Source organism: Trichomonas vaginalis, chromosome IV (genome assembly GCF_026262505.1).
Source record: "Trichomonas vaginalis G3 chromosome IV, whole genome shotgun sequence".
Taxonomy (NCBI): Eukaryota; Parabasalia; order Trichomonadida; family Trichomonadidae; genus Trichomonas; species Trichomonas vaginalis.
This window is the reverse complement of record NC_067206.1, coordinates 33942014-33961400: the sequence shown is the minus strand read 5'-3', so window position 1 is coordinate 33961400 and position 19387 is coordinate 33942014. Positions and strand designations below refer to the sequence as shown.

Genomic DNA, 19387 nt, shown 5'->3' with positions numbered 1-19387 from the left:
AATCAAAAACTTTATCAACACCTGTGCATTTATTTAAATAATAATTTGTGTAAATATCATGATCTTCTTTCTTAATCGTATTAGTTGCATATGTCACGTTTTTAAGAGCTTTTTTGAATTTTTCGGAATCGAGAGGGGGTGAAAGTAGGATACAGGGGTATTCTTCATTATCAATAAATTGTAACTTATGTTTATGAATAAATTTAGTACCTTCTTCTGAAAGTGTTTCGTCTATTTCACCATCTAATAAATTTTGTGTTGATTCTGAGACATAATTTTTATATCTTTCTTCATGCGATTTCTGAACTTCTGATTCTGAAGCTGGGATATTCATTAAACCCTTTACTTCATTTTCATTATATTTTTCAACTTCTCTTAATTCCTTAATTTTTTCATCTATTTCATCTCTTATTTTTTCCAATCTTTCAATTTCAATTTCATCATATTCATCATCATCTTTAATCCGTTCTTCATAATATTCAGGGAAAACATCAGGTTCTTTTGGTTTTTCTTCTTTTTTAGATGCGGGATATAAAAAATTTATAACATCATCTTTATTCATTTTTCCATCATAATCAAATTCATTTAAGAACTCGGCAAATTTTTGACAATTTCTTAAATAATATCTATCAACCTCATAACCCGCCTCCTCTAATATATCCTTTATTTCCTCGTTTGTGAATCCCAATTTTTTAACGTTGTTAGTTGTGACACTCATTTCATACAAAATAAAAAATAAATTATTCAAAAAATGTAAGACATGAATTTTTAAAAAAATTTATTTTTTATTTCATTATGTATGGGCTGAGTGTAAATGTCTTACATTTTTGAAAATTTTTTAAATCTTGATTTATTCAAAAACGTAAGAATAAAAACCGTAAGAATCATACATTTTTTACTTCATATGTTAAAAAAAATGATACAAAATCGTTCAATATTGTATGAATTCTTACGTTTACAAAAAAAGTCACACAACCCGCTCTCATATACTACTAAAATATAAAAAACGATTATATTTTGAAAATTTATTTATTTGAAAATGTTATTACATAATGATATATTGCAAAGTTGTTGAAGATATTAAGATTGAGAGATCATTGAATTTCTTATTAGTTCAATTTTTAGCAAATATGTCAACACATGCATACATATCTTAATTTTAAGATTTCACATTTCAACTATTCAATTATTGAAAAAGAATTTATAATGATAAATCCTTTATTAATAGAAAATTAGACTGGACAACCAAAATCATTGAAATCTTATCAATTCACTTTTTAAGCAATTTACTACAATTTATACTTGCATCCTTCAATACGCTCTAATTTTATTTTATGACTTTTGAATAATTTTCACAAAATATAATTGTGAATAAAATGTGATAATCATCAATCATCCAAGCCAGGATATGCCCGATAATAATTATCATTAATTTCAAATTTTGTTCAAAATTAGTATTCAATTTAAAAATGATTTAACATATTTCTCAATAATCCAAACCTAAATAACATTAGATTTCGATTCTGGAAAATTTTTAAATTAAAATGCGCTAAAAATAGATCTATTATCAATCATATATCTATAATTGATGAAGAAATGAACCAAAAACGCATTCTGGACATCGGTTTAATTCAATATTTGTTTGTGTATCAATTTTTATGAACGTTTTAAAAAAAAAATCAGAGGTCTTAGTGATAAAATCATATGCTTACTTGCATTGGATCATCTAAATTTAAGGCCGAACTCCCTCTCCCCGATTTCGACGACATTTGTAATAGTCCAAATCAAGCCCAATTCGGAGGTATTCTTTCGGAAGACATTCTTTCGCCATCTCTGTTGGCGTCTTCAGATAACCAGAGACCATTTAAAACGCTTACACCTAAGCAATTAGCCCAGCTTATAAATGATCCCTTTTCTTTTGGTTTCAACCAAGTAGTCATACTCGATGCCAGATTTGAGTACGAATTTCATGGCGGTAGAATTGTTGGTGCACGCAACATACGCTCTAAGTCCCAAATGATTGGTATTTATGAGAGATTTCTTGGGCAAAACGTATGTATCGTTGTCCATTGCGAGTTCTCACAGAACCGTGGACCAACTCTTCTAAGCTTGTTCAGGGAATACGACAGACATCATAATAGCTATCCAAACTTAAGCTATCCTAATACATTCCTTTTAGAAGGCGGATATCGCCGCTTCTACGAGGAGATGCCAGATTTGTGCATTGGTGGTTATGTCCCAATGCGCGAAGAAAGATTTGTTAATAATGGCGAACTTCGTAGAAGTCATTCTTTCTATGCTCGCGAGATGCTCCAACAGAAAAGGCCAGCCAGACCAAAACTTCAGCTGGTCAGATGCAGCTCGCAATCTACAGATCATTGGTCTACCCTGTTTGGAGAGTACGCTGCCTCCGCTCCGACTTCTCCATCAGCTCTTGGAAATTGTTTTTCTTACTCATCATCTCAATGAGATTATGGTTATACAGCGTTTGTTCGTTGTATGCGGGTTTTAATCTTCATTGAGGTTTTATATAGTTTTCATACAAATTAAAATTTCGGATTTTCAAATATGATATCCATTTATACAAGCCATCATATTTTTTTTTCGAGACTTCATTTTGTGTCTTCTTTAACTTCAAGGTTTTTTTATCAGATATTAATTTTAAGATCACTTTTATATTTTATCACCAATAATAGATATAACATTTTACAAAGTGTATGTTTTAAAAATCTCAGTTTCTGTTGTAATTTATTGATTTTTTTTTCTTGTATTCTTTTAGGATGAGATTCATAGCCAATAGCGTAATTGTCTAACTGAGCTATGTCAAATGGGACAAATCGTCATGTCATTTTAATTTCGTAAAAATTTCAAGAGTAATAGGAAACATAACTAGTTCATTTAAAAAGTCCTGCAAATAAAGATAGTAAAACTAATATTTTAAATACATAACAAAATAACAAAATAAAATAATATTCTATTGATATATTTCCGAGAGTTCTTTATCAAACTTCTCACTCAATTTGTTGGCCTTAGACAATTTATCACTTGAATGGCCCCTTGCCATATAGTTTTCAAGTAAAATTGATTTCCTATTCTCGAAAACGGAAGAAACAGACGAATCCTCAGATGTTGCATAGCTGTTAATCAAGAACGATGACTTATTTTGATTTCTTTTTGGAGAATCAATTATTGATTTTAATTCTTTGTTTTCAGCAGAAAGTTTTTCATTCTGCTCAGATAGATAGGAAATGTGGTTCCTAAACACCTTCATTTTCTTCTTTTTCTCTTCATTTGAACTTTGTAATGCCAGATTCTTTTCTCTAAGCTTCTCAGCTTGCGAGGCTGTCTTAGATATCTCTTCCAGAAGTGTAGAATCTTGTTGGCTTGCTCTAAATGATTCAGCTTGATTTGTCAAATTTTCATTGTCAGTTTTAAGCTGTTGGATCAAATCATCTTTCTCCTGCAACGAGGTATTCTGTGATGATATCTTTTTCGTAAGCTTTTTGATCTGATTTTCTTGTTCATTAATTTTATGACTCATTTTTGTCATGAAACCTTTTGTTTCCTTTTGATTCTGTTCCATTTGAGTGATTTTAGTCATCATCAGATCATAGTCTTTAAGTTTCTCTTGTACTTCTTGATATTTCTTTGAGATATTTTCTTTTTCCTTAGAAATATCTTGGTTTTGCTGTTTAAGTTGACTGTTCTCAACTTGAATCTTATTGTATTCTTCAGTATCTACTTTGTTTTGGCTTTCACTCAAAGAATTCTTTAATTTATTAATTTGAACCGAAAGTTTCTTTTTATCTGTTTCAAGGGACTTCGCCATAAGCTTAAGAGAGTTAATAAGATTGTTTTTACCTTGAAGATCTTCTTTATTTTTGTTTTTCAATTTAATTATTTTTTCTTCATAGAGTTTCTTCTGATTTTCAACATCATTGTGACTTGTTTCGATTTGTGATTTGATTGCCACAAGATTTTCTTCGTTTTGAGCAAGTTTTTCTCTCAAATTTTGGTTTTCAATTTTGAGATTTTTCAAATTTTCTGAAATTTCGTCATTTTCTGTTTGTTTCTTCTTATATAAATCAACAGTTGCTGTCAATTTTGCTATTTCTTCCTGAAATTGCTCAATTTTTTCTAATAATTGCTGTCTTTCTGGGAGATTACGGAGTTCTTCACTCATCTGATCAATGGTTAATGACTTTTCACGCAAACTGTCTCTTAAATCATCAGCTTCTGTTTGAATTTCTTTTAATTTCGAAATTTCAGACTGAAGAGATACAATTTCCTCTTCTTTTTGCTGCTGTTCTTGCATGTACTTATCAAATTCCATTTTAGCAGTCAAAAATTCTTGTTTCAAACTGATAATTTGGTTTTCCTTATTATTTATCAAAATATTCGCTTGTTTCAGCAAATCTTCTTGATCAGAAATCTTCTGCTTGAATATTTCTATATTCTCTTCATTTTGCTCCTTCTCAGCTAAATTATTTTGTAAATCTTGGATCCTTTCACGATAAGAACTCAGCGATTTCTCTTTTGCAAGCAATTGGTTATTAGTTGCCTGTAAATCGTTCTCCAATTTCTCAATTTTGCTCTCATCAAAATTTGACATTTGATTTTTCAAAATTTCTGATTGTTTTTGAAGAACAGAGAACTTGACCTGCAACTTTGTGAGAGAATCTTCTTTGCTTTCGATTTCTTCCTCAAGATCTTTGATATATTTGTTTTGTTCGTTATTTTTCTTTTCAAAATTTGAAAATCTGTTTTGAAAATTCAAGTTTTCGCTTTCAAGTTCTTGAATCTTTTGTTCTTGTAAAGATATTTGATTTTTTAAGTCAAATATTTTAGTTTCGTATTCATCTATTGTGGATTTATTATTTTGTGCTCTTATACGTTCATTCTCTGCAGTCAAATTAGAGATTTTCTTTTCATATAAAATTTTATCTTCATTATTTACTGATTTTTGGGTAGAAAGATCAAGTATCAATGCAGAAAGCTCGAATAGAGAACATATTTCATCAAATGCAGCTTTTATTTCATCCGGTTTTTGAAGAAAATCGACTTTTGTTTTAAGTATCCTTAGTTCTTTAATTTTGGATGGCAGATCAATACCATTGAAGTCTGCAAGCTGTGAGTTTTGATTCGGATCGGATTTTATTGAATCGATTAACTTTTTAATTTTTTCGGATAAATCTGAGAAATATGACCTTGGGACTAATTTATATGTATACTGGAATTGCTCCGATGCCAAAAATAACTGTAATTTCGAAGGATCGGATTGATTATCTGAACATAATATTTGAAAAAAAGCAATACAGTGATTTAGATGTGAAATAAGACGTGAATTTTGTTCTAATATTGTACTATCACCAGTTCTTACATTGGATTCAAATATTGATAAAGATAATTTACATAATTTTGATAATTTTGTTTGTAAATTCGATTCAGCTAAGATATCTTGAAATAACAGAACTTGTGCTGTATTGCCAACATCAATATGTTTCTCAATTCTATCTTGAAGGGTCTTAATATCATCATCGTTAATCATTTGTCACTTTTTATATAATTTCCAAATAAAATTAAAGAATATTTATCGAAAATAAATACTTAAACTAGGGCTGTACAAAATCGAGAAAAACATTGCCGTGCGGTAATATAGGGTCAAAAAAATCGCGCCTCGGGGGCTCCGCCGCCTCGGCACTATTAAGTGCGCATTATATTTAATATGTCCTTCTTTTTTTTTCTTTTTTCTTCTTCTTCTTTTCCTTTCCTTCTTTCTCTCCTTCCTCTTCTTTCCTTCTCCTTCTTTTTTTACAACAACGTCGAAGATCTTCGAATTTGATTGTTGGAAAAGCATCTATTTCAGATAAAGGATGCCTTTCTCACAGTCAACATACGAGGGTCCTGGCTGAAACGTTCTCAAAAAGCCTGAGATGGTAATTCTCTGATCACTCATAGCTGGGCAGGTAGTCATTGCTGACAATACCTGTCTTTATGCATGCACGCTTTCATGTATATGGGTTTACACTATCAATTTGCAAAGTTGTTCCGAATTCTTCCAAAATGGAAGGACCTGAAACAACTTTGCTTGTTAACGATACAGACGCATTACTTTGCATTGATACTGTGCTGAGTTGTGTAGAAAGTTTGATTAGAGTTGTTTTGTTCTGGTATCTCTCATCTTCTGATGAGAGAAATCAAAGCAACACAACTCTAATGAGTTTGTTTTCACTCATTTGTATGTAGGTTTTTAGTTCGATTGGAGCTGCTTCATAATGAGATCTCTCATCAATTGATGAGGGAGATCATAACAAAGCAGCTCTAATGTATATGCTCGTATTAACCGGGTTGTAATGCGTTGTAACGTCAGCTTGTAGTTCGTTTGGGGCCAATTCACATTGAGATGAGAAGAAATGATTAAAGGACTCTGAAAGGCTTTGGCCGTTGATGTTGTAATCGCATTACTTGGAACTAGCTGGATGCTAAGCTGTGTAGAATGTTCGATTAGAGCTGTTTTGATATGATTTTTCTCATCATAAGATTGGAGGAATCATAGAAAAACAACTCTAATGGGTTTACCATCATCTACTTGTATGTAGATGTTTGGGAAATTGTCTTGTTAATCGATTTTCGAGATGACTTTCAAATGCTATAATCAAATGACAAACAAGTCTAAGATTTCTCGACAATACATCAAATCATGATGTTTGTAAGTGCGATGAGATTAGAGTTTTTGAAGGAATGACAAGAGAAGTTAGTATACAAGTCTTGGGTATGGTGGCACTGCGTTCCACCTTACCCAATACTTGTGAATTTGACACTTTACAAAACCATTAACGTATATTTTACAACATGAACGCAAAAACTAACTTAACCTTAAATATTTACAAAGCCGCCAACAATTTCACCTCACTATCGTTCTCACTAACAACTTCACTAATGTTCTCATAAATTTTCCTCAATATCTTCATCATCAGTGTTAACCCTATTGTAGTCATACTTGAAGCCATAAACTTTCTCTAACTTCTTAACGTACAATTTACATAACTTACCTTCGTCATCGTATGGTTTAATGATATAACTATTTCTATCTTTATAAACAGTCAATGAAAAGTCAACTGGTCTCGGATGTATTTGAAAGAACATGTTATGCTCAGGAAGGAAGAATAAATGTTTAAATGTATGTTTGTTATATGTTTTGATTTGTATGAGTTGCTTTTGTTCTGTCATTACATCCAAATAAAATAAAAATAATTTTAAAAAAATAAAATAAAAAATAAATGATATCACCACCCTCACACGTATGAAAACATAGCACAAAAATAAATTTAGGTGAAGTGGTGAGATCTAACCCGATTTCTAACCCGATTTCTAACCTCATTTCTACCCTGTTGAATTCATTGCTTTCTCCAACTCTTCTAACTTCTTCTTAAGTTCAGCAATGTTGTCCTCATGAAGTTTAATCTTTCTCAAAATTCCTTCTTTATCTAATGGTTGCTTTATCTTTCTAAACTGAACTCTACCATCCTTCATAGTATGAATGTAAAAACCTTCTGGAATAGTTCCTGATTTAATGTATTCTACCAAAAACTTTTGTTTCATTGCTTCAGTGACTTTAGTCGTCATTTCAATCAAATAAAAATTTTAAATTAAATAAAAATAACGTTATTTTTTCAGTAAGGAAACGCAGGAGTTTTACGATTTATTTGTGGTGTAGGTTCTGGTTTAAATGTTGGAGTCGGTTTTGGAGTTGACTTTTGAACAGGAGTTTGTAATTCCATAGGTTCAGGAGTCATTGAAGGTGTTGTTTGTGAAGGCGTTGGTTTTGGCGATGGTGTCGGAGTTTGTTTAACTTCAGCTACTTCAGTATTATTTACAACATTTGCTTTATTTCTTTCAACATCATTACTGCTCCTGCTGTAGCTAGCAACCTTGTGGGAGACCATATTTTATATAAGGACTTGACCAAATGCTATTTTGACAGGAGCTGGTGGAACACCTAACCTTGGTGAGACTGCTCTTTGCCATTGTGCAGCTCGTAAGAAATATTCAATAGGTGCTCCATAATCGTTTGGTAAAGTTGTTTCATAGATGGTGAAGGTTCACGAGAGCTTGATGAAGAACTCATTTATAAGCTTTAAAATAAACGTTCATCCTTTATTCCTCACTGTCGTCAGTTGCTAAGTTATAGTCGTCAAGTCTTATTATTGGTATGCCTGATGTCTTACTTGTATTGCAAAGCAACAATCCCTCATAAATCCAATAAGTGGCTTTGGTACGTTTTCAGTTGCTAGTTCAATAGGTCCTTTAACAGACAATTTGTATGTTATTGGAGCAGTAGATGTTTGACCTTGCTGGAAGCAAAAGTCCACTTCTGTTGGAAAACCACATAAGAATGTGTGTTGTCATAGCTATCCATTTATGTTCCACACTACATCATCCACCAATGACCATAACATCTTCATTAAATCCAATCATATCATTGTTTGTATTGCAAGCGTTCGCAACCATTTCATAAATACAGGTCCATATGATTTTTCAGGTTCTGCAGGCATATTTTCCATAAGCTCCCATGGAAAGCTGAAGATATTTAAACTTAGGGTTTCAAATTAACATAATAGTTGTCTTTCTTTCTAAATAGTGCCCAAATACTTTTAACATTAATAGGCGTATAAGCTGCTGTAAATGTTGCACTTGAACTATCTGTATTCTTTGAGAATGAACCGTCCATAGGAATCCAATCCATAACTTTAACAGGAAAACATAAAGCCTCGTTTGTATAATGTTCTACAAGTTCTGTATAAATGTTAGGGTCTAAAGAGAATGACTTTGGATGAATGAAACATTCATTAAAATCCATCTTTGTTCGAAATAGTTGCTGGGTTACAGTTGTAATAGTAACTGTTCCACTAGCTTCTATTGCCTTCGTTATCATAGTGAATGGTTCATTCCATGGAACAAATTTATTTGTCGGTGGATTTGAATCTGAAGCAAATGCAACTTTAAGAGTTGGATTGAAAGCAATGATATCATTTACAGATATAGATGTGCATTGTAATGCGTCGCTACTGAACTTTACTTTAAGCTGAATGTTACCAGCAAATGCAGGAATAAATCTTATAGCTTCTAATGGTAAAAACTTTCTAACAGGAATTCTTAAACGAAGCTTAAAATCAAATGATTTTCCTGCTGTAATTGGACCACTAACAATTTGTCCTGTTCTGCATGTTCCCGAATGACTCCATACATCTTCATGTCGAGTCTTTGAGAAAACATCTACTTTCTTTATTTGTTCGGTAGTTTGTGAGTTTGAAGTTATATATGCTTCTTCTCTTGCGTTGTCTTGAGAATATACGATACGACCATTTGCAAGGATTTGATATCCAGCAACTGCATAGAAAGCGTCATCGAAACCAATCCAAAATCCTGGTGGGTTTGTTTTATTGGAACCTGAACCAATTTCTTTATCTGCAATAAATTGACCTTCCATTTTATACGTAATGAATGTATTGTAAAGGTCCAACATATTTTCACCAGGAGGTGAGAGATTGAATGTTACCCATGTGTTATCTTTAGCAGTTCCAGGTTGTGATGGAATCTTTGCGTCAGAATATTTTCTATTAGTGTCACCAATTTGAACTGCATTGTCTATGATATCGAAATATGAGCGAATCTGATGAATATGCTCTGCTGGAGTAAATTCGTTTAACTGTTCGTTCTGCATGTATTTACTTCGGATAAAAATATCTATTTACTTCATTATTCTCACTCTTCTTCTTGGCATTCGTGGTGGAAGTTGTTTCTAGACATTTTCAATGAACTGTACATTCTCTTTTGTCTCAACTTCTTTCACTGGTGGGTCAGGGTTCTTTGACTCGGTTTGTTTTTCAATGAAATTCACGAACTTTGCAATAAGCTCTTGGTTCGTTATTGAAAGTACATCTGGCTTCTTTTCTTCTGGTTCTTTTGGTGGCTCAGTTTGAACAGAAGGTTTTATATGGGCTTCGTGGACTTCACCCTTGCCATGCACCTTAATGTTGTCGCTTTCTGCATTCGCTAATGGAACCTTTCTTTTTCTTACATATATTTTACCATCTTTACTCTGACTTACGTAATAGAAAGGATGTTGTATTCCTCTGGCGTCATTTAATATAATAGACTCTCGTTCTGATTTTGACAAGCTCATTTTACATCGGTTAAAGTTTTAATTTTGTTTTTTATCTGCAGTCAAATGACTCAGACAAGCCCTACGGACAAGACCCAAGGGGTCATAGATTTTGAAGCATTGAAGAAAGAAATTCGCGAGCAAATTTTATCCGAACTGAAGGAACAAAAACAAGAACAAAAGCCAGAGAGACCAAAGAGAAAACTTAGTGAAAAACAACTTGCTGCATTAGCTGCTGGAAGACAAAAGAACCCACGTTTGCTGGCGAAGAAAGCTAGAGAAGAAGCTGAAGCAAAAGCTAAAGAAGCTGAAGCAAAGAAAGAGTAAATGGTTTATTTTTATCCGAATTAAATGTATAGACAAATACCTTTATCTGTTGCGTTCAGTAGTGAAAACCCTGACGTCAAAATAAAGGGGAACAGAGTAACGTTTAAGTTTCCAACAGACTGGATTGTGAACATAAATGAAGAGAAGTACATTGGCATAACATCTATGTATATAACACGTGCATTTAGGAAAGTTGACTTTATACTTCAAGTCGAGATAGAAAATGACGAACAGTCTTTAAGCGCCCAAAACATTCACATATACAAATACTTTAAAGATGATACAACTTTACAAGAATGTATGATTTCCTTCAATGAAATGTTCGAGAAAAAGTTCAACATTGAAGTACAAACTTTACAGCCTTTACGTGAGTTTTTTGCACAACTGAAAGAAGAAGGTAGTCAGCCACAACTTATAGACTTTCATTATGAATTTAATGAAAATGAAGATGGAACACATGACTGTCAGTTTGTTAATATTCACCATTCAATGAAGTAGCTAAAGAGAAAGAAAATCCATTACGTATAAGATTTCAAATCTCTGAACCAAGTGATGATTTCAAGAATGTTTTCAATTATGATGCAATGCTTCCGAGGAAAAATGAATTTTCAAAGATTGTAACACCTGGCATTTGGGATAGAAAGCAAGCTATATTATATTCAAACTTAAGTAAGGGAGTTGAAAATGAGTTCATTGGTCATACAAGAACTTCACCACTTCCTAACCCTAAATATACTATAAATTAACTGGCTTCAATCGTGAGTTTTGGATAGACATGTTCTCCACTCATGACCATAACTGCCCAGTGTTCTTACCTCCAGACCATAAGGACTGTCTCTACATTGAAGCACAACTCTTAAACTCTACCATCGCAGTATTGTAAAATCTACGCTAGCTTTATTTTTATCACGAATGACCTCATTTCTGACAAAAATAAATGACCTCATTCATGACCTCATTGCTGACAAAAATAAATGACCTCAGAACTTCAACTTACGAATAAAGCTTGTTTTAGTCGTTATTGAGAAGTTAAACTTTTCAGCAAAGCAAGGTTGACATGACTTACATAAGTCAAATCCAATCTCTTGACCGTCATAAAGTGCTTTATATAACTTCATGACACTGAACTCAGAGTCTTTGTCAAATTTTCCTTGCGGAACCATTAAACCTTTATCTTCATCATAGAAACACTGAACAGAGTCAGAAAACATTTCATTAGCGGTTAAAGCAATAACATCTTGCTTCACGCCTTTCATTCTGCAGTGAAATGCAACTTCATTTAAATCGTTAGTGAGTAAGTCTATGTAGGTCTTCTTTCCACAAAATATTGACTTGTATGCTAAACTTTGTTTTCCAGGTGTTATTTCTGCGAAGTCACTATGAAACTGACCAAGGTTTTTACCAATGAGAACTCTTCCATAACGTTTCTCAAACTCTTCAGCTAAACGAGGGATATCTTCATTGTAGAGATGCATACTGTCCGTATCGCTATAAAAGATGTCCATTCCTAAGTCTTCAGCAGTACAGAATACTTCACACATTATTCTCTTCGACATTGATAGAATATTTACACCAAGTGGACAGAAGTTAAAGTGTCTGCAAATGCTTTTCGTTAGCTTGAAAATAGTTTTATCCGAACCATCCAAACCTTCGAACTTAACTATATGGTTGTAGTTTCTGATGGCATATCTTATAGCATCTTTGTCATCTACTATGGTTATTTTTGACTCAATAGGAGATAGAATGGTTTTGCCATAGATACTGTTCAGAATGAGTTTTATAATTTCTTGTAATGGGTTTTCTTCTTTCTTATACTTTAACCTTAACTCAAACAACTTCTTTACTTCATCTCTTATTCTAATATCTCTGTTTCCATCGTAATAGTATCCTTGCAACACTTCACATTTGACACCTTGATATTTTATAAGGTCCTGTAATGTTATATGGTCAACATACATGAGACAGCAAGTGTTTGAACTTCTGGGAACGTTAAGTTCTGGATTTAGTTCAGGGTCACAAACTATTAAAGGAAAGTGTCTATGTATTCCAATCTCTGTTATCTTAATGAGAACAAAGAAGCCAGACATAAACTTTTCACCAATGGGTTCCTTTTGGTCGTCATTGAATAAATGTCTCATGAGATACTCTGTGCTTAGCATCTCATCCTTCATAACCTTTGGAATTCCTTCTAAAGTATAAAGTCTTGCTATAGCGGATGGATATAATGAAACAGCGTCGAAGTCAGCAATGAGTTTCTTTTTGCTCTTTTGTTTAATGTTATCTGACAACATACATCTTCCACCTTGAATGCATCTCGAAATAAATTCTCTTGGTTTATTTGAGAGGTCATAAAGATTTCCATTCGGGAAGTATACTCTGTTCTCAAACAATTTGTTAGCAATAGAACAAATACTAACGTAGTCATAAACGTTTAAATCAAACTCTTTCAATAAGTCATTGCGGAACTTTACAAAAACCTTCTCTTAAAATTCTTACATCTTGTTTGCAGTAAAACGTGCTATATTTTTCTAAGTCGAAGTGGTTCTCATCTATTCTGCAACCTTTGATGGAATCTATGTTTTCATGAATGTATCTGCATCCCGGATAAACTTACATGCTTCAGAAATGACACCAGTTCTGTTGTCATTTGCTACAAAACACTGCTGTAGTAGTTATATGGAAATACTTCTTTCGGTCCTGTTTGTAAGTTAAACATAGCAGGAAATAGTTTAAGCTTCTTATTTATAACACTGTAAGAGTCTTTTATAATAATTGCCCTTCCTTTATATAAACCAGTTATTTGCATTGTTCGTGAACCTTTAATGATGGGAGTTCCTTTCACTTCTGTCATGTGTCTTAAGATGAAGTTTATGTCATAGCTGAGGTTATGGAAATATATTAAACTCTTGTCAGGAAGTCGTTCCAAAAATTCTGTTGCACAGTTCTGACCCCAAATGCTTTCACTCACTGAACCATCTTCACTGTCATAACAGATGTTAAAAGCTTTATGAAAGCCGTCTGTGCTACACTCAAAGTCAGCAAAGAAAACGTGCTCAGGAATGAACTTGCACTTATTTTTATTTACTTCTTTTGACTCTGCTTTCTTCTTCAGTTGTACACAATACTTTGGAGCATATGTCAAATCTTTAAATGGTGCAAGGTTCTGTTTATATAAGTCAGTCGTATATGTGAAAAGTTCTCCATAAGAAATAGGTTCGAAATATTTGCACTCCCACAATGTTTTCATAACATCCCATAACGGTGTTGTTCTATCATAACGAACTACATATTTGTTCTCTCTCTTTGTATATATTTTCATCTGTTTCTCAATGTTCATTCCACCACACTCCTTCAAGATTTCTTTGTAATTTCTGACGAAGTATGTTGTCATTGGAAGTCTTTCGTTTAGCATGTAGTGGTCTTCAACAAGAAGTAGGTCAATAGTTCGAACAGTTTCACATTCTTTTGGTATGTATCTCTTTATTTCATTATATCTTGAGTCATTGAAGTAACCAATGGTAACATTAAATGCTATACCTGTTGCGTCAGAAATTTCTTGTACTTTACTTTGAGGAAAGTCTCTAACACGAATGACTTCTCTCATGTGGTCAATAGTTTCTTCATTTACTCCAGCCTGAATGCAAGCCTAAACGAAACAATTGTCTTCTGTCATAAGTGTTGCAGTTCTTTTGTTCAGTTCATTGAAGATTTGGTAGCGTTCAAGATTTATAGGTAATGTGCAAAGATACTTCCAGAACTGACCGCTTCTCTTCTTATAAAACTTCTTTTCACCATTATCTTTCCAAAAGCTTTCTATAAGTGCTGGGTTTCCTGTTTGCTTAAGAGCTTCCAAAATGGCTTTCTGGTCATTTGTCAGTGTGCTTTCATCTCTATATGGTCTCTTTTTGGTTTGCCTTTCTTTACATCTGACATCGTTAAGCCTTCATATTCTGTTAAATCATACATCTTTATTTCAGTAAGATTCTTTATGTTTGTCAAGAAGAAGTCATAGTGCATTTCAACAATACCTGCGCATTTGCTTCTATCTCTGATATAAAGTTCTCCTTCAAGAGCTGATGTAGTAATGTTCCAATATTATTGAGATTTAACGTAGAACATTCATACTTCCACCAGTTTATAACATACCATCCATCTTGTTGGGAGTTTATTTTAATCTTTTTAAGAGTCTCATGAAAACCTTACCGAAATGTTTGTGTAAGTAGTCTCTGTTTGGTTCATCTAAAGCTTCGATGTTAAAGTCAATGAGTCTATTGCCTGTCTTAACATTCCTCTTCCTATTCTCTTCATCTTTCTTTAACCATCTCTCACCTTCTTTTGGTTTGTCGTCAATGGAACGAATGGACATCGTTAGCTTTGCGAACTTGTTCTATAGCACTTTTAAACATCTCTCTTCTCTGTTGTTTCAGTGTGTCGTCTCTTCTTCTTGTTTCACCAACGTTTGCATTTGTTATGTCAAACATTTCTCTTCTTACTTCATGAGGTACTGAACGTCTATGATATAAGTCAATAGCAACGTCATTTAAAGGAAATGCTCTTGCATGGACTTCGTCCTCGCCGCGTTGCGGCTTTATGAACTCATGAATTCTATCATAACTTATTGCACCATTATAGTCATTGAGGATGTCAGCGAGTGCTTTTTTGTTTGTTGCGTAATGCTTTGCAACATCTATATTAGCTTCTGTAAGAAGTTGTTTTATTTCCGAGTGTTCTAACTTAGACAACTTCCGATACATCTTTAGTAGGAAATAAAAAAATATTTTTTGAAAAAATTAGATTAGATTTTTTTAAGTTATTTTTCAAAATAATTTAATATTTTTATTTTAATGAAACACATGCAAGATTGCAAGTTCTTTTCATACAATGCTCTCGCTACTGTCATCAAGAATGAGTTCAATGGTGCTTCAAACGTCAATGTTATCTTTAACAAGAAGTTTGTGAAAGAATCTAAGTTTGGTCAGTATGTCAGACCATTAGCTATTGTCATTGACCGCAAACGTTATACTTCACAAGAGTTAGCAGTAGTTTTGAAACAAAAGGGTTTCTTCGTGAATGTCAAAGATACTCATTATACTGTCATAAAGAACTCTAACGTTGACTTCTTCAGTATTGCTTTAAATCTTTCCGAACAGAAAGAATATAAGAAGGGTGAAACAAATGTGAAATATTATCCTTTATCTCTGAAGACAATAACGAACAAAGATGTTATACAGAAATTCTTACCAAAGGTTGAAGAAGCTTCTATTGACATTGACGAAGGAAGTGAAATGGTTGAAGAAATTGACCCTGAAGCTATTTAAGCAAAAATATATTTTTGAATAACTGATGGTGTCACTACGTCACCATGTCACCAGGTTAATTAACTTCTTTTAAAAATGATGACAACATGACATTTTGACAACACAGCAGGATTAATGCAAAAATGAATGTTATCGTTTATGTTATCGTTAATGTTATCGTTAATGTTATCAGTGTCGAACATAATTGACGTAGGATTCATGACTTCTTCATAAATGAGTGTAAATATAGCACAAAAATATATTTTAGGTGAAGAGGTGAGATCTCACCCGTTTTTTCACCTCTTTTTTCACCTCATTCTCTCTTCGTTAATGTTGTCGTGACTTCATCATTAATGTTGTCGTGACTTCATTCTTCCTCTTTGAAGTTATCGAAATATTCTGTTATTTTTTCCTTCAGTAATGTTAAGTCTTCTTTGAATGTAAGTATTGTGCAACCTTTGATGTCATAGTGTGTTTGAGGAAGAGTATTTTTGACAATTTCCTTTATTTGCTCATTCGGTGTCATTGAAATCGGTAAGTTTTCACGATAGAACCAGTTTCTGTCAGATTTATATATTTTAGCTAAGTCATAAAAGCTCTTGTTGTTTCTTCTGACTAAATGCAACATAACCATATCTTTATCTTCTTCTTTCTCCAATTCTTCAGTATATATCATATACCTATAACTCTTTTCCTTTCCTTTTGGTACTGAACGCGGTATTCTTTTCTGTATGCTTTTGTCTTTGGATTCAATGACTTCATCTTTTGCTTTATATAGTTCATCTAACATCATGAAAATATAACAAGCATAACGAGGTGAAGCCCACATTGCTACAGCGTTTACTAAAAGTCTATGAACATAATAACCTTTCAAACAAGGAGCCAAATTCTTGCGATTTTCATACGGAATCTCTTCATTCTGCAAAGCAATTATATGAGGAAATTCTTCTAAAAGTTCTTTTGTCTGTTGGTTTTCAAACCAATGATATGCTTGCTTTGTAGAACGAAGAGCATTCATTATACTTTGCATTTGGTACATATCGTCTTTGACTGAACGAATGAGACGTAACTGTTTGTTATACTGTATGTACTCGTATTCTTCATTTATGGCTTCATGAACGATAGCAGTTGTTGTGTTCTCTGATGTTGACATTACTGTCTTTACATACAAAATAAAAAAATAAATAAAAATAAAATTAGCGTTATTTTCTGACTTTCACAAAAGACCAAAAATAAACGCTTTACATGTATTTTTCAGCAACTTCGTCAAATAATTTTATAGCTTTATCTATCTCATCTACTTCAAACGTTTCTTTACCTTTCATGGGAGCACCATACATTTTCTCAAACTTTTCAAGTAGTTCTGTTTCTGCAGCTCTCATATCATTAACGAACACAACCTTGACTCTATTGACTGTACTGTCATATCTTTGAGTTATATTATATGTTCTTCCTATCTTATATCTTTTTGTGTTGAAGTCCTTCGGTTTCTGAACGATGTAAAGTAAGCCTTCACTGCAACGTTCCGTATCGAATGAACCATAAGTTATGAAGTTATATCCAACAACTGGGTCTAACCATAACAAAACTATTGGTATAAGACTTTTGTCTATAAGATATGCTCTTGTTCCATGAAATGCTACTGATATCATAAGCTCAGGATTTCTTGTCAAAATTTTCTGAGTTGAAGCATTTCTAACCCAGTCGTTTGTTTTCTTTCCAGATGGTGTTATAATGTCTGACAAAGAATATTTGTTGTATTTCTTTGAGTATCTTACGTTTAAATCACCTATTCTAACCACTTTGGTGTCATTGTCTATCTTTCTAACTGTTTCAAACTCAATGTTTGTCATTACTGTCTTTACATACAAGATAAAAATTTTTCTTAAGATAGAAAAAATAATGTTTATGTTAGCATGTTAGATCTAACACGTTTTCTAACCACTTTTCTAACATCGAAGAAAACTATTTACAAGCGTTTTACATGGTATATGTTGCGATGGTTCATGACTTTAAACAGTTTTGTAGCTTCTATTTCTTCACGAAGGATATCAAAAATTTTAACTATGCCGAAGGTTTCTTTATATTTCTTCTTGACATCAGATAATAGGAAATCGTCAGCAGTTGGATAGTTTTTGTTCAGAAATGCTAACATGTCCATTTTATCTTCTGCTGGTTTCTCTACTTCTTTCTTTAAGTCAGCATAGTCGTTTCTCATACGTTCTATCTCTTTGACGGAGTAGTTATATTTCCTCATTGCTGCTTTACATTTTGAACATTGCGGATTCATTTTTGCGTTATACATTGAAATTTGACCTGCTAGAACAACTAAGGCGTCAATGGTTTTCTTTAACTCAAAAGTTGTTGGTTTTATTTGTCCATTCCATATTTTACATCTTTTATCTTTATCTCTTATCTGCCATACACATTCAGCAACTAATGAAACAAAGTTGTCGTATGTCTTAAACTCCCCAGATTTATATATGTCAGAGATGTTCTTATATACCATGTCGCAATCTTTGTCCATAACTTTATGGTTGCAATGATATCCTAGAAACTCATAGTTTACTTTACGTATGAACTTCTTTATTTCTACTGAGTCAGTTGGTTTCACTTCTATTTCATCGAATTCATGAATAGTGAGCTTTTGTTGTTGGATTTCAGGCAATTTGGGTAAATGGTCAATAATATCCTGCATGTCATAAAGATACTGTTCATTTGTTTCATCTTTCGCACTACAGTCTAAATTACTTGTTAAAAGTTCTTGCTTAATTCTTTGTATTTCTGTCTCAAAAGTATATGAAGAAGGAATGAAGCTTTTCATCTCTACTAACATAGATGTTGGATTCATAACTAAAGAGTTTGGTGAAGTTGTTGTTTGAAGTGTTGTAGAACCTATTGTTGAAATCAGATCTTTACATACAAGATAAAAATTTTTCTTAGAAAAAAATTAGCGTTATTTTTCTTTCATAAGGAAATGTCAAAAATTCATGATTTTCGAGAGTTTTAGACCATGTTAGAAAAGTGGTTAGAAAACGTGTTAGATCTAACATTCTAACATAAATAAAGTTTATGTTAAAATAAATGGTACCATTAATGATATCATGACTGTTCTCGTTCATGTCTGATTTACATCTAATGAAAAAGTTTAGAAGAATTTTCTTATTCTTTCTGGCATATTTTTGTCTTTCCAGTACTCCCGCTCTAATGGTCCCAGATGTGTTGGCTTTGACTCTCAAGTTCTTAGATGGTATAACATCTTCAACGCCTCCTTCATATCTTACTTTATAAGTGTCATCGTTTATGTATAGTTAAGTATTTCAATAACCACTCCTCGCTTTGCTTCGTCAATGGTTTCAGCAAGTTTGCCATTACTACTTTCGACTAATTTATGACGAGGATAAAACGCAATAGAGTCGTCAGCAGCTTTTATAAGATATCCATTACCTTGCGTAGAGTCTACGATATAATAATTTCGACTTAACCTTAAACGTTTCTTTGTCAACGGTTTGTCGTCAAGAACTACACGAACTTTTGTACCAGGAATGAGGGTAAATTGTGTTGAATTTCTGATATTTTGTGTTTGGCTTCGTTTCTT

The 19387-nt window shown here is 32.8% G+C and overlaps 9 protein-coding genes and 5 pseudogenes across 14 annotated transcripts, besides 5 other annotated features; 4 read left to right on the top strand and 10 right to left on the bottom strand.

Moving 5' to 3' along the window:
* Positions 1-279: 279 nt before the first annotated feature.
* Positions 280-686: a mobile genetic element.
* Positions 687-1653: 967 nt separating this feature from the next.
* On the top strand, positions 1654-2647 carry TVAGG3_0218040 (positive regulation of cell cycle G2/M phase transition; the record flags this gene model as incomplete). The annotated part of the gene is made up of 1 exon (XM_001300979.1): positions 1705-2469. One exon carries the CDS (start codon positions 1705-1707, stop codon positions 2467-2469), a length of 765 nt encoding a protein of 254 aa, XP_001300980.1.
* A 98-nt stretch (positions 2648-2745) lies between these two features.
* On the bottom strand, positions 2746-5548 carry TVAGG3_0218030 (uncharacterized protein; the record flags this gene model as incomplete). Its single annotated transcript, XM_001300980.1, has 1 exon — positions 2975-5548. One exon carries the CDS (start codon positions 5546-5548, stop codon positions 2975-2977), a length of 2574 nt encoding a protein of 857 aa, XP_001300981.1.
* Positions 5549-5662: 114 nt separating this feature from the next.
* Positions 5663-5811: a mobile genetic element.
* A 334-nt stretch (positions 5812-6145) lies between these two features.
* Positions 6146-6405: a mobile genetic element.
* A 347-nt stretch (positions 6406-6752) lies between these two features.
* Positions 6753-7392: a terminal%2Cinverted (terminal inverted repeat of Maverick-1C transposon ID:TVAGG3_0217800).
* Positions 6753-19387: part of a mobile genetic element that runs on past the window's edge.
* Positions 7393-7626, bottom strand: TVAGG3_0218000 (uncharacterized protein; the record flags this gene model as incomplete). Its single annotated transcript, XM_001300981.2, has 1 exon — positions 7393-7626. A coding segment is annotated over one exon (234 nt), but the record flags the coding sequence as incomplete, so codon positions are not given.
* TVAGG3_0217990 lies at positions 7674-8034 on the bottom strand (annotated as a pseudogene). The gene has a single exon. A coding segment is annotated over exon 1 (361 nt).
* TVAGG3_0217980 lies at positions 8838-9690 on the bottom strand (annotated as a pseudogene). The gene has a single exon. A coding segment is annotated over exon 1 (853 nt).
* Positions 9803-10186, bottom strand: TVAGG3_0217970 (uncharacterized protein; the record flags this gene model as incomplete). Its single annotated transcript, XM_001300983.1, has 1 exon — positions 9803-10186. The coding sequence occupies one exon, from the start codon at positions 10184-10186 to the stop codon at positions 9803-9805; it is 384 nt and encodes a 127-aa protein (XP_001300984.1).
* Positions 10232-10492, top strand: TVAGG3_0217960 (uncharacterized protein; the record flags this gene model as incomplete). The annotated part of the gene is made up of 1 exon (XM_001300984.1): positions 10232-10492. One exon carries the CDS (start codon positions 10232-10234, stop codon positions 10490-10492), a length of 261 nt encoding a protein of 86 aa, XP_001300985.1.
* On the top strand, positions 10789-11238 carry TVAGG3_0217950 (annotated as a pseudogene). The gene has a single exon. A coding segment is annotated over exon 1 (450 nt).
* Positions 12563-13077, bottom strand: TVAGG3_0217940 (annotated as a pseudogene). Its single transcript has one exon. A coding segment is annotated over exon 1 (515 nt).
* Positions 13362-14096, bottom strand: TVAGG3_0217930 (organellar and viral DNA polymerase type B; the record flags this gene model as incomplete). Its single annotated transcript, XM_051226880.1, has 1 exon — positions 13362-14096. A coding segment is annotated over one exon (735 nt), but the record flags the coding sequence as incomplete, so codon positions are not given.
* TVAGG3_0217920 (organellar and viral DNA polymerase type B) lies at positions 14904-15246 on the bottom strand (the record flags this gene model as incomplete). Its single annotated transcript, XM_051226879.1, has 1 exon — positions 14904-15246. A coding segment is annotated over one exon (343 nt), but the record flags the coding sequence as incomplete, so codon positions are not given.
* Positions 15337-15810, top strand: TVAGG3_0217910 (uncharacterized protein; the record flags this gene model as incomplete). The annotated part of the gene is made up of 1 exon (XM_051226878.1): positions 15337-15810. One exon carries the CDS (start codon positions 15337-15339, stop codon positions 15808-15810), a length of 474 nt encoding a protein of 157 aa, XP_051111864.1.
* On the bottom strand, positions 16173-16977 carry TVAGG3_0217900 (annotated as a pseudogene). The gene has a single exon. A coding segment is annotated over exon 1 (805 nt).
* TVAGG3_0217890 (organellar and viral DNA polymerase type B) lies at positions 17759-18700 on the bottom strand (the record flags this gene model as incomplete). The annotated part of the gene is made up of 1 exon (XM_051226877.1): positions 17759-18700. One exon carries the CDS (start codon positions 18698-18700, stop codon positions 17759-17761), a length of 942 nt encoding a protein of 313 aa, XP_051111863.1.